General features: G+C 51.8%; 2 protein-coding genes across 2 annotated transcripts; one reads left to right on the top strand and one right to left on the bottom strand.

Annotated features, from left to right (window-relative positions):
* On the top strand, nucleotides 1-7,472 carry LOC134036609 (ATP-dependent zinc metalloprotease YME1L1-like; the record flags this gene model as incomplete). Its single annotated transcript, XM_062481607.1, is given in 19 exon segments — nucleotides 1-148; nucleotides 343-456; nucleotides 583-689; nucleotides 834-908; nucleotides 911-986; nucleotides 1,075-1,158; nucleotides 1,950-2,123; nucleotides 2,345-2,463; nucleotides 2,465-2,498; nucleotides 2,926-3,009; nucleotides 3,012-3,095; nucleotides 3,098-3,113; nucleotides 3,448-3,560; nucleotides 3,947-4,094; nucleotides 4,386-4,545; nucleotides 4,780-4,906; nucleotides 5,215-5,288; nucleotides 5,445-5,531; nucleotides 5,862-7,472. Coding segments are annotated over 19 exon segments (1,995 nt in total), but the record flags the coding sequence as incomplete, so codon positions are not given.
* Nucleotides 7,473-8,015: 543 nt separating this feature from the next.
* LOC134036622 (patched domain-containing protein 3) lies at nucleotides 8,016-11,501 on the bottom strand. The gene is made up of 4 exons (XM_062481622.1): nucleotides 10,596-11,501; nucleotides 10,387-10,508; nucleotides 9,991-10,136; nucleotides 8,016-9,634 (listed from the first exon to the last, which is right to left on the bottom strand). Exons 1-4 carry the CDS (start codon nucleotides 11,322-11,324, stop codon nucleotides 8,106-8,108), a joined length of 2,526 nt encoding a protein of 841 aa, XP_062337606.1. The 5' UTR covers nucleotides 11,325-11,501; the 3' UTR covers nucleotides 8,016-8,105.
* Nucleotides 11,502-13,425: the final 1,924 nt, after the last annotated feature.

The following is a 13,425-nucleotide window of genomic DNA, read 5'->3' as shown; positions in this document are numbered from 1 at the left end:
GACCTGGGTCTGGGCCAGCTGCACGAGCTGGTAAACACCGTGCTTCCCTGCCTGCACCAGCAGGGGGCGCCGTCTCCTCCAAGCCCCATTCAGAAGGCCTGGAACACCTCCTACTTGTCCTCCTACTCCTTCTACCACAACAAACATGGTGCGTAGAGCCAGCTGCCAGGAGACACATTTATCTAGAGGGTTTGAACCCTACAGTGGGGGTGGGGGTATAGAAGGATAGGTCAGTACTTTATTCATTCTCTCGGGGAATCATTCCCAAACCATACCTGACTGTGTGAAACATACTAAAGACAGTTTTTAAACCAGTGGTGTGTGTCTGCGTTGTCTCGTCAGGGTTCTCTGGAGGTGCCATGGGCCCCGCCCCCCTTGGCCCCGCCCCCCTGGCCTTCTGCAGACAGAGCCCCTCCCCCCTCCAGAACGTCTCCGCCCAGCTGCCCTACTGGCCAGGTAGCTGAGGACCTCGCCTGTCACTGACACCTCCACACCTGGAGCTGACACCTCGCTGGAAATGCTGGAGTACTCATTAACACCTGTGTGTGTGTGTGTGTGTGTGTGTGTGTGTGTGTGTTGCAGTGTGGGTGCAGACCAGGGGCTTTAAGACCCTGAGGAAGGCCAAGAGGCTGAGGGCAGGACAGGAGCGCCCTCTGGAGGTGGAAAGCTTCACACCCTCCTTCATGAAGGTCAGTCTGGTCTCACTGCTCTGCCTGCAGATAACCCTCCCCCAGACTCCCCCCTCCCCAGACTCCCCCCTGCCCAGACTCTCCTCCCCCTGACCCTCCCCCCTGACCCTGTCACCCCCACCCGACGGTGTCCCCCCCCTGCAGGGCCTGCTGTGGCGGGAGCGCGGTGCAGAGGTGGAGACCCTGGAGACGCTGCTGAAGAGCCGGAACGTTCCGGACGAGACACCAGGACGCCTTCAAGGGCGGCTTTCGCCGAGGGCTTCCTCAAGGCCCAGGCCCTCACACAGCGCACACAGGGTGGGGGAGCACACACACACTTTGTACACACACACTCTGAAGCGACACACACTCTGACCCCTCCCCCCCTCTCTGTGTGCCCCTGCAGACTCTCTGAGGAGGACCCGGCTGATCCTGCTGGTGTTGCTGCTGGTGGGACTCTACGGCCTGTCCAAGACCCCCTTCTTATCGGGTACAGACACCGCTCTCCTACTCACGCCCAGTAGGACCAGTAACTACACACACAGACCCTAATCTGACCAGTAAAACCAGTAACCAGACCTTAATCTGACTAGTAACTACACACACAGACCCTAATCTGACCAGTAAAACCAGTAACCAGACCTTAATCTGACTAGTAACTACACACACAGACCCTAATCTGACCAGTAACACCAGTAACCAGACCCTAATCTGACTAGTAACTACACACACAGACCCTAATCTGATCAGTAACCAGACCTTAATCTCACTAGTAACTACACACACAGACCCTATTCTGACCAGTAACCAGACCCTAATCTGACTAGTAACTACACACACAGACCCTATTCTGACCAGTAACCAGACCCTAATCTGACTAGTAACTACACACACAGACCCTAATCTGACCAGTAAAACCAGTAACCAGACCCTAATCTGACTAGTAACTACACACACAGACCCTAATCGGACCAGTAAGACCAGTAACCAGACCCTAATCTGACTAGTAACTACACACACAGACCCTAATCTGACCAGTAACCAGACCCTAATCTGACTAGTAACTACACACACAGACCCTAATCTGACCAGTAAAACCAGTAACCAGACCCTAATCTGACTAGTAACTTCACACACAAACCCTAATCTGATCAGTAACCAGACCCTAATCTGACCAGTAACCAGACCCTAATCTGACCAGTAACCAGACCCTAATCTGACCAGTAACCAGACCCTAACCAGCTGTATTGCCATGGGCTGTAATCTAACCGTCATGGACAGTGCGGTTCCGAACCACATCAGGGCTGGACTCTGCGGTGGACCCGGTGCAGGTGAAGAGCGTGACCTTCGAGCACGTGAAGGGCGTGGAGGAGGCAAAGAACGAGCTGCAGGAGGTGGTGGAGTTCCTGAAGAACCCTCAGAAGTTCACCGTGCTGGGAGGCAAGCTGCCCAAAGGTGAGAGGTCACCGTGCTGAGGGGGCAAGCTGCCCAAAGGTGAGAGGTCACCGTGCTGGGGGGAGGGGGACCAGAGGGGGTTGAGGGTGTGCAGGGTAGGCAGTCTGCTCAAAGGTGAGAAGAATCAAGGGGAGTGCAGAAAAAAGCATATCTGACCAAAAAAACAAGTAACAACTCTCCTACAAATAATCATCTGGCTCGTGGTCCCCTCCTCCCCCCAGGCGTGCTTCTGGTGGGCCCCCCAGGCACGGGGAAGACCCTGCTGGCCAGGGCGGTGGCCGGGGAGGCAGACGTGCCCTTCTACTACGCCTCAGGGTCCGAGTTCGACGAGATGTTCGTGGGGCGTCGGAGCCAGTCGCATCAGGAACCTCTTCAGTGAGTGGCAGCTGTCTGCTGTTCTTCTATAGTTCAAGTCTTTTATTGTCAGATGCACAGAACAACACAAGGTCAGACTGGGCACTGAAGTTCTTGGGACAGACAACGCGTAAGCAACCTGGCATGACATAACATATATAAGTATTCAGTTTAACATGGATTACATCTATGATAAGCTAAAATATAGTAAACCTACTGTTTACTACAATTAGTGCAATAGTGCAATATTGCTGATAGTGCAACCAGTAGCTGAAAGTGACAGTGTGTAAAGTGGCTAGTGTATCAATGTCCATTCAGAAGCCTGATGGCCCTTGGAAAGAAACTGTTGTCCAGTCTATAGTGGAGACTCAGAAATGAGAGACTGTGCACTGTAACCTAGCTTCCTCCTGTCCTCCCCCCCCCCCTCCTCCCTCCTCTCCCCCCCCAGGAGAGGCCAAGGCCAGCGCCCCCTGTGTGATCTTCATAGAGCTGGACAGTGTTGGGGAGGAGGATAGAGTCTCCATGCATCCCTACTCAGACAGACCATCAACCAGCTGCTGGCAGAGATGGACGGGTTCAAACCAAATGAGGGCGTGATCATTATAGGAGCTACAAACTTCCCGAGGCTCTGGACAGGTACGTACCCTGCTGAGTTTGTCCTGACTCTGTCTCTGTAGACGCAGCACGAGTCTGTGGACACGGTCACAACTAAGAGAAGTAATGTGGGTCCTAACTGCCTCATCCCTCCTCTCCTCATCCCCTCCCTCTATCCCTTTCCCTCATCCCTCTCTCCTCCTCATCCCTTTCCCCTCCTCTCCTCCTCATCCCTCCTCACCCCCCTCTCCTCATCCCTTTCCCCTCATCCCCCTCCCCTCATCCCTTTCCCCTCCTCATCCCTCTCTCCTCATTTGCCCTCTCCCCCCTCCTCCCTCTCCTCATCTGCCCTCTCTCCCCCGCTCCCCTCCACTAGTGCTCTGATTCGTCCTGGTCGCTTCGACATGCAGGTGACAGTCCCCATGCCCGATGTGAAGGGACGCACAGAGATCATTAACTGGTACCTCAGGAAGATCAAAGTAGATCCTGGTAGGACATCACATGACTGGAGACTGCTTTCACTCAATAATGACCTAATTCATCAGCAAATTAACAGACTAATTTATTATCAGATTAATTGTCTTAACTCTCAGGGCTTGCATCAGTACATGACATTTATCTATTTCAGCTTAGTTTAGCATATACTAACTTGCTGTATCTGTCGAGACGTGGAGGCTATCATCATTACATGGCAAACTGTAGGTTAGCTTAGCATATGCTAACCACCTCACTATGAGGCATGGTGGCTTAGCTTAGCATATGCTAACCACCTTACTATGAGGCACAGTGGTTTAGCTTAGCTTAGCATATGCTAACCACCTCACTGAGGCACGGTGGCTTGGCTTAGCATATGCTAACCGCCTTCCTCTGTCCAGACGTGGAGGCTAAAATCATCGCCCGTGGCACGGTGGGCTTCTCCGGGGCCGACCTGGAGAACCTGGTAAACCAGGCGGCGCTGAAGGCAGCGGTGGACGGCATGGACATGGTGACCCTGAAGGAGCTGGAGTTCGCCAAGGACAAGATCTCATGGGTGAGGGAGGAGGGGGGGGGGGAGGGGGGGGAGAGGGGGGGGGGAGGGGAGGAGGAGGGGGGGGGGAGGGAGGGGGGGAGGAGGGGGGGGAGGAGGGGAGGGAGGGGGGAGGGGGGGGGGCCCTCGGGCTTGAGTTGTGGTTTCTTGTGGGGTCCTTTTTCGCTCTCCCACCTTCCTCTGCCTTTTACACGGCGATGCCTACATGACACCGTCTCAAGTTATCTTCACCTTTCTACATTTCCATCCTCATCTCCATCCCTCCACCCTCCCACCCCTCGTCCCTCCCTCCCAGGGCCGGAGAGGAGGAGCGTGGAGATCGACCAGAAGAACAAGGAGATCACAGCGTACCACGAGTCCGGCCACGCTATCGTAGCATACTACACCAAGGATGCCATGCCCATCAACAAGGCCACCATCATGCCCCGAGGGCCCAGCCTGGGCCACGTGAGTCCTCCTCAATCATCTGTTTCTCCTCCTCCTTCCTCTCTCACCCCTCTCCTCTCATCCCTCTATCCTCCCCTCCTCTCATCCCTCTATTCTCATCCTCCTCCTCTCATCCTCCTCTCTCATCCTCCTCTCTCATCCCTCTCCTCCTCTCTCACCCCTCTCTCACCCCTCTCCTCTCTCCCTTCTCCTCATCCCCTCATCATCCCTCTCCTCCTCTCTCCTGCCCCCCAGGTGTCCATGCTCCCTGAGAACGACCGCTGGAGTGAGACTCGCTCCCAGCTGCTGGCCCAGATGGACGTGAGCATGGGCGGGCGCGTTGCCGAGGAGATCATCTTCGGCAACGAGTACATCACCACGGGTACGTCCTCCAGGTCTGGAGCAGCCGAGACACCCTCAGACGTACCTGAGATCCTCTCAACCCCGGTCCTCGGGGACGTCCCCCGGTCCTCGGGGACGTCCCCCGGTCCTCGGGGACGTCCCCCGGTCCTCGGGGACGTCCCCCGGTCCTCGGGGACGCCCCCCGGTCCTCGGGGACGCCCCCCGGTCCTCGGGGACGCCCCCCGGTCCTCGGGGACGCCCTGCCCTGCATGTTCTAGATGTGACCCCTGCTCTAGCAAGCTGTCTGCATCCTAACGCTTCATGTTCCTTCCTCCATCTCCTCCCCAGGTGCGTCTAGTGACTTTGACAGCGCCACCAAAATCGCCAAGATGATGGTGACTAGATTCGGAATGTGTGAGAAGGTAAAGTATTGTAATTTTTTTTGTTGTTGCTGAATCTTTTATCCAAAACTCATCCCCCGGGTTCTAAAGAATCACTCCAGGTTGTAGAGTTCTAGAGTTCCGCAATTGAACTCTGACCTGGGTGACTCCTCTCTTCCCCTTCCTCCCATTGGTCAGCTTGGGGTCATGACCTACGGTGATGTCACCAAGCAGAGCCCGGAGACGCAGGCTGTCATCGAACAGGAAACCAGAAAGCTGTTAAAGGTGAATGTTCAGCACCAGTCAGACTTCCCCTACAGTGGATGCCCCCCCCCCTCCCCCAAACAAGTGTTGATGATGTCATAACCCCCCCCTCCCCCAAACAAGTGTTGATGATGTCATAACCCCCCCCCCTCCCCCAAACAAGTGTTGATGATGTCATAACCCCCCCCTCCCCCAAACAAGTGTTGATGATGTCATAACCCCCCCCCCTCCCCCAAACAAGTGTTGATGATGTCATAACCCCCCCCCCCCTCCCCCAAACAAGTGTTGATGATGTCATAACCCCCCCCCCCCTCCCTCAAACAAGTGTTGATGATGTCATAACCCCCCCAGGACTCGTATGAGCGGGCGCGGTCGCTGCTGAAGCTGCACGCTAAAGAGCACCGGATGCTGGCCGACGCCCTGTTGAGGTACGAGACACTGGACGTCAAGGAGATCCGTCTGGTGCTGGAGGGCAAAGACCTGGAGTTGAGGGAACCTGGGCCAGGGGGGCTGGGGGCCTGAGATACACCTGGGGGCGATGACCTGAACGGACACCCTGGGGCAGGGGGGCTGGAGCTGAGAGAGTCAGGGGGGCCAGGGTCATGGTTGTATATCATGGATCTGGAGCCCAGGGGGGCAGGGCTGTACACATGGACACCATACAGGTCAGTAAGGGGCTAGAGAGGGTGTGGAGGGTGGGTGATGAGGGTCTGGAGTCTGTATCGGGAATGTTGGGGTAGAGGTCAAGGGTTAAGGGCACTCCCTGTGACTGTGGAGGAAAGCCAGGCCAGGGGGGCTTGGGATTGGGGGGGGGAGGGGAGGGGTATGAATGTAGATATTGGACATGCTAATGTTGAATGGAGGCCTCAGGACTTAGATTATATTTTAAATGTCAACTGCAGTATGTATTTATGTACACACACACACATACAGAGTCTACAGTCTTCCTGTTGTAAACAGAACCCAGCCCTGTGCTGAGTGCACTGGTCCATTCAGAACCTTCCTAGTTGTCTAGATCTCCGCACTACATGTGTGTGTGTGTGTGTGTGTGTGTGTGCGTGTGTGTGCGTGCGTGCGTGCGTGCGTGCGTGCGTGCGCGCGCGCGTAGTACAGAGCAGAATGCTGAGGGCTGACAGGGTTCCCCGTCTTGCTCCGTACCGCAGTCTGTCAACCGGGGAAATGTGACGTTACCGTTCTGTCCCGGTGCCCCATCCCCTGCCCCCTGTCTTCCTCTGGGCGTCGCCTGCTTTGGTGACGCCACACCTGCTCCCAACGTCTGTGTTAGAGGAGACGACCGACCCTCTGGAATGTGAACAATCATCTACTCATTGCTGCGCGAGTTTGACGTGTGTTGATGTATGATGTTGTACAGAGGATTGTTTTAAAGCAACACCTTTCCCTTTTAAGAGATTATTTCTCTTTAAAGGGGAGGTTCAGTGTGTACCCAAGCATATAACCAACTATCATTTATCATTTGTATTCTATGTTGTAATTTTTTGTTTTTATTTTGTCCAAGTACTTAAAGATCTTGGTTTCTGGCTTTTTACATATGCTTAGTTTGTAAATATGACCATGGTCGTTATGAGAACTGTATATAAATCTGTATAGAAGGCTTCTAGGCTGTCTGCATCATGTGAAGCACATCACCTAAACTCTTGTTCTTCTCTTAAAGAGGAGGACAGAGCCCAAGTTCAGCTGTGTGACGATGAAATGAATAAAACCTTGTAATCTTATCCTGTCTGTCTCCCCTGTTGATGCTGTCACTGTATGTTACATCAACATGGAAATTATTTCACTTTGCAGACTTCTTTACCAAGAGGGACGGACTTGTGCTTGTTGAAAGTTCAGCAGAACATCAAGCGCTGCTTGCCGTAGGGCCAAGCAAAAGAAAAAATAACTTGCATGTTAAAACATATTTACTGTGGTGTTTTGGGGGTTTGGATAAAGGCATACTGTGCAATTTATATTGGTCAATTTATCTTCTACCAGCTTGTAAACATATTCCTTTGTTTTGTTAGTTTATCTTTATTGAACTTTGTCGTCATTGTTTATCCTCACCTCTGGGAAGCAACGTTGGTGTAGCAAATACTGCTTCTTTAATTAGGTTGGTATAGGTGCTGGTATTTATACGTTCATGTAACAAGCATACACACCCTGTATGCAGTGAGCATAATGTGCATTCTAAAGGTGAAATAATGTATATTTATATGGAGTAAAAATAAATATAAAAAAGGTTCATAATGTCTGCAAACTGTTTATTCAGAGGAGCAAATATCACTTCTTGGAAAAGCTAAATTCGTTGAAAGCATACAGAATTTACTATTATAAAAAAAAAAAACTTGTGGAAAACAATTTTTCCACAAGTCTCTATTCAGGCCCTGTATTCTCCACAAGTCTCTATTCAGGCCCTGTATTCTCCACAAGTCTCTATTCAGGCCCTGTATTCTCCACAAGTCTCTATTCAGGCCCTGTATTCTCCACAAGTCTCTATTCAGGCCCTGTATTCTCATTATATTCTTAGATGCCCTGCACTGTCCATCCATCCTTGATAAACCGGTTGGAAGATGAGCGGGCGTTTGATTGGCTGACGGGCGATCAGTTCCGGCACGTTCCGAACACAGTTAGAAACACGGGGATGAAGACGAGGCCGTGGAGCAGCCCGAACAAGATGACCAGGAACATGATCTTGAAGAAGGTCAAGAAGATGTAGCTGCCAGACGCAGACAGAACAACCACTCCTAGGATGGTGGACAGGGCGCCTTGCGTGATGGGATACCCCAGGTTGGCCAGGGCCTCCGTGGCCCTCTCGTTGGCGTCGTTCTTGGAGCTGGAAACGAAGGCGTAGGCCATGTGGGCAGAAAAGTCCACGGCGAAGCCGATGCAGATGACCAGGTTGATCATGGAGATGGAGTCCAGGCTCACTTTCCACAGAGACATGAACCCGGCCACGCCCACAATCACAGAGCCGATGGAGAAAGCCACCCACAGCGAGCACAGCAGGTTGGGAATCAGTATGAGGGAGACCACCAGCATGGCGACAGTGGAGAGCCCCAGGGTCTGAATGGTGTTGTCCCTGATGACGGTGTACTGGTCGTGGTAGATGAAGCTAGGGTGGTAGACCAGCAGATCCACCCCCCGCTCCGCCCTGCAGCGCTTGGCTGTGCTCCGCATGCCCGTCAGCAGCGCCGCCTCGGTCACCAGCCCCTCCAGCGTCGGGAGGAAGAAGCGTGAGCCGTTGATCCGCTCGTCCTCTGTGATGTTGACGTCCTGGCTGAAGGCAGGGTAGCGCTGGAGGAAAGCGCTCAGGTTTCCCTGGAAGGCTGCCTCGGTGCTGATGTCCTGTCCGGTCGCATTGGCGTATTTCCGGAAGTCCTGGAGCCAGGAGATCGCTCCGTCAACGTACCCCAGGCCCTGGAACGCCTCCATGCAGGAGCTGAGGTTGGCCCATCCGGCCGCGCTCCAGTAGGGATATGGCCCCTTCACCGCCGCCATGACGACAGGGCCGTACGAGGAGAAGTGTACCTTATGGTCGTTGTAGTAGCAGCTGATGTAGGAGTCGTAGGGGGCCAGGTTCTTCAGGTCGATGCCCTCGTTCATCTTGCAGCAGCCGAACACGCTGACGGCCAGATAGCCGGCGTACAGGACGCCCACGCACAGCTTCACCCACCCCTGGGTCAGGAACGGACCGTAGAACTTCCTGAAGAACTGATCCATCGGCTGACCCACCTCAGCCCCCGTGTCGAGGTCGTAGGCCCCTCCCACGCAACAGACACCGTAGCCAATCGGCTTTCCTGGGGGGAGGTCCTTTGGGATCTGAGCGCAGGTGAACCAGTGGCGGTTGCCGGCCTCCCTGCGGCCGTTCAGCGCCAGGATGCCGCCGAGGAAGCTGACGTTGTAGAAGAAGCAGAAGAGGATGGCGGAGCCGGCGTAGAGGCAGAAGGACTGGACCGACCCGAAGGACGAGCTGTAGCCCAGGAAGAGCGCCAAGGCGTCCGTCACCGTGGTGATGGTGATGGAGACGGCGGCTTCTCTGTAGGTGTCGGCCAGCCGCTCGGACACGCTGGTCAGAACGCTGGTCTTCTGCCAGGCGGAGAGCAGGATGAACATGTCGTCCAGGCCGATACCTGGGACAGGAAGTGACACGGAGACTAGTGAGGTGGGGCGAAGAGAGGGTAGGAGTGGGCTTGGAAAACCTTGTTCCTTGCTATGTTGATACTTTCTAATCAAATTAGTTATGTGTAGCCCTTTTTACAAGCAGTCACAGAGCGCTTCACATACGCCCATAGAACTGACCCTCAGCCAACCTAAACCCTCAAGGACTTGACTTCAAACTGTCAAATTCATTCTAAACATTCCACGCCTATAAACAGTGTTTTGTTTTTTTTACAAATGCTACACTGTTGTGTGTAACACTTCACACTGTAAACCTTACGGTGTTGGAGGCCTTACCCAGGACCAGGAAGGGTGCGGAGAGCCTTACCCAGGACCAGGAAGGGTGCGGAGGCCACGGTCATCACGAATTTCTGGCCCAGCAGGAGCACCAGGCCAAAGCCAGACAGGACCCCCAGGCCGCTGGACAGGACCCCTGCTACCGCCACCCACACCTTACTCCTCACCTGGTCCAGCCTGGGGGCGGGAGGTCAACATTGTGGAAGGTTGTATTTTAATAACATTGATTAACTAATACTTTAATCAACTTCACCACTGATGCACCTCCAGATGGTGAATAATTAAAGGTTCATCTGTTTCCAAACAAAAGTGGGGTGTAAACAGAAACCTGTTTTAGAAGTGAGCATAGCGGTGTGGAATAGATTAGAATAGAGTAGGCCATCGTAGAGTAGAACTTTATTGATCTCAGAGGGAAAACTGTACCAACCTCACGCAGGATATGATGGCGTATATGATGGCGATGGTGTAGGTGATGGCGAAGAGTTTGATGATACTTTTGGGAGTTTTGTCAAACTCCCACTGCATTGACTTGGAGGTGGAGTAAGACACCTGGAAGGACACAGCAGGATGGTATGACATCGTCACCATGGAAACACGTTAAAGAGGCCTTGAACACGACCAGTTTTCACATCTCACCTTTTTGGAAGTTGCGGATTCATTTGAGAGCAAAGCTATGAATTTCTTCAGCCAAAGTTCTTGTTTTGTGTTTTTTGTTTCATTGTCTTCTCGTAAATAGTAGTACAACTGTACGGCCTTGGCGCTTCGGACCAAGTTGTTATCCAGTGTCACATTGCCTAGAGACTGATGCAGGTTAAATTGACCGGCCTCCGAAAAAAAGGTAGGAAACGTCAGATTAATCTGATTCACGTTGCTGGGATTGTTGCTGAGGATCTCCAATATGCCGTTTGAGGTGCAGTTTCCGTCGACTGTCGCACAAACGTCCAAATACTTAAAGTGTTCCCCCGCCTCCTCCCAGGGCACAGCCATGTTCCTCACCCTGCTGTCCAGGTCCAGAACCTCCCGCATGATCTCCTCCGTCCACACGTTGGTGTCGTTGGAGGTCATCCAGACGGCGTAGACCCCGTCGGTGCTCAGTCTGAGGCTGGAGAACATGCCCTTGCGCTCGGGGAAGGTCTCCTGGACGTAGTGCCTCTCCGCCTTGGCTGGTCCGTCCATGGGGGTGAACTGGTCCTTGATGTCGCTGGACTTGTAGTCTTCCAGGAAGTAGAATCCGCTTCCCAGAGCTGCGGAGATGATCAGGGGAGCCGTGACGAACCACCAGGGGTGGGAGCCGATGAAGAGGCCGATGATCTCAAAGCAGATGCACACTGGCTTCTCTATGCAGTTGGTACGGCACTTAGCCATTCTGAAGACGGAACCTTGTGCCTCTAGAAAAGTTCTGACCGCACGGAGCACAGGTACTCGTCCACCTATGAGCGTCAGTCCCTTTGTCAGGTGTCTAGCAAGGTCTGCAGAGTGTGTGTGTGTGTCTGCTGTTGGAGCCTGAGTGTCCGCTGTGGCGACGTCCCAGGGTGTGACTGATCTCCAGAGCAGCTGGAGTTGCTTCCTCTTAATCCGGAGACATTTGCATGAGAGGGCAGTCTTCCGTGGAATCTCACCATAAACACAGGATTGGATCCCTCCCTCGCGCCCCTCACCCTGCCCTGTCCCTCACCCTCCCCTACCCCCCCTCCCCCTGTCCCCCCCTCCCCCTTCCCCCCAAGCACACCCACCGCTCGGGAGTAATCTATAATATGATATATATGGTCTTGTTACTGTTGCTTAAGCAAACAAGGGTCTGTCCCCCCTGTTCCCCCCCAGGAAGACCCAAGCTTTGAGGGTCCGCTACCCAGTAACAAGGACAGCTTGTGGCTGCTGTCTGTCTTCTCTTTGTGAGCAGCACTGTCATACCTGGCGGTTAAAAGATCGGGTTCTGCACCTGCTAATGGGACTGATTATCCAGGGTAGCGATCCAGCATGTCCTGGGGTAAGGTAACTCCAACTGAATCATCACCGAGAAAACTTCAGGAAGAATGATGTTGTGGTTGAGTTCTCACCGATAGTCTTATAACTATTCCTTTGCTTCGGTGGGTGGTTTTAAGATTGGGTATAAGCGAGGTGAAATCACACACACCTTCACATCTTTGGGTGACACTACTGAAGATTCCAACTAGGAACTCTTACTATAGCAGTTACTATAGCAGTTACTTTGGGGGCTCTTGCATGGCTAGTGTCACACGACGCTATCTGCAAGTTTTGTCTTATTAGAGAATAATCATGAAGCCAGTTTGCTTTGTTTAAATATACATTTTTACAACACTGTTTATTGTCCCTGGCCTGGGGAGATTACCATTCTGCACCCTTGCTTCATGCACCTGCCTGCTATAATATGTAAAACTCAAGTTACTGAGTTACATCTAATAAATAACTAGGGTGCTATACAGTAATGACTGGCTTCCAAAACAACACCGTGCTAAATATACATTATCTTTTTAATACCACCTGTTAATGTCAAATATAATTTAGATTACATTACATTTTATACTGCAGCTAGTTAATTTGGCAGACGCTTTTATCCTAAGCGACCATCAAATAGTGTGAAAGTAGCAGAAGTAAAGTAGCAGAAGGTTATGTTTAGATGATAGGTTCTACAGAAGCCTATTTTGAGTTTACCGGACTTATTCGGTAAACTCGTTTTAAGGAACAGGCCCCAGGCGACCAAAAAGAATCCTTCCTTTAGGCCTGGAACGTTGACTGCGATGACAGAGCTGAGCACGCGACAATACATTCATTGTGTAAAGAGCTGTGGCGACTGTCATCTTCTAACGTTTAAACGTTAATATGAAACAAAAAACAAGGGGTGAGTCTATGGAGGCCCCTTCTCCACGACTGACCCACATCCCCCCAAAAAGGAGCCTAAAGATGTTGTAGCTATTTATTTTCTTATCCTGTCATTTTGCTATCATTGTAAAAGTTTAGCTATGTCAAAATTTTGGAAAAGTATTTTCGCCAGAAGAATGAACGTGTCTAAGGTGAAGATGCTGATGGTACGTCATACTTTAGGAGCTGGAAGGGTGGACGTAGTATGATAACGCTAAAAGTCCACTGTGGAACAGCTGCAACATTTTGCCTGTAACAAATACATCCGATTATCTGATTATACCTTCAAAATAAAAGTTCATTATTCCAGTAATGGGTTACACTTAGTTACCATTTGCTACAACATTTAATGTATTTCTTTCTTTTTTTAAAGGTTGAAAAAAACAGTTCGAAAGGTTAGAACAATATGTATCTTTTATTTTTTTTTAAGGTTTAAAAAAAGGCTGAAAAAATATTTTCGATAAAAGGTTTTGAAAAAAATATTCGAAAGGTAGAAAAATGTATGTCGTGTATAACGTAACAATATAATCTTAAGCTTTTATTTCGAAGGCATAGCAGTAACCGGACGTTGTGTTGTTGCTGAAAA

The sequence above is a fragment of the Osmerus eperlanus genome, chromosome 16 (assembly GCF_963692335.1).
Source record: "Osmerus eperlanus chromosome 16, fOsmEpe2.1, whole genome shotgun sequence".
NCBI classification, from domain to species: domain Eukaryota; kingdom Metazoa; phylum Chordata; class Actinopteri; order Osmeriformes; family Osmeridae; genus Osmerus; species Osmerus eperlanus.
This window is presented reverse-complemented; position numbering and strand designations above follow the sequence as displayed.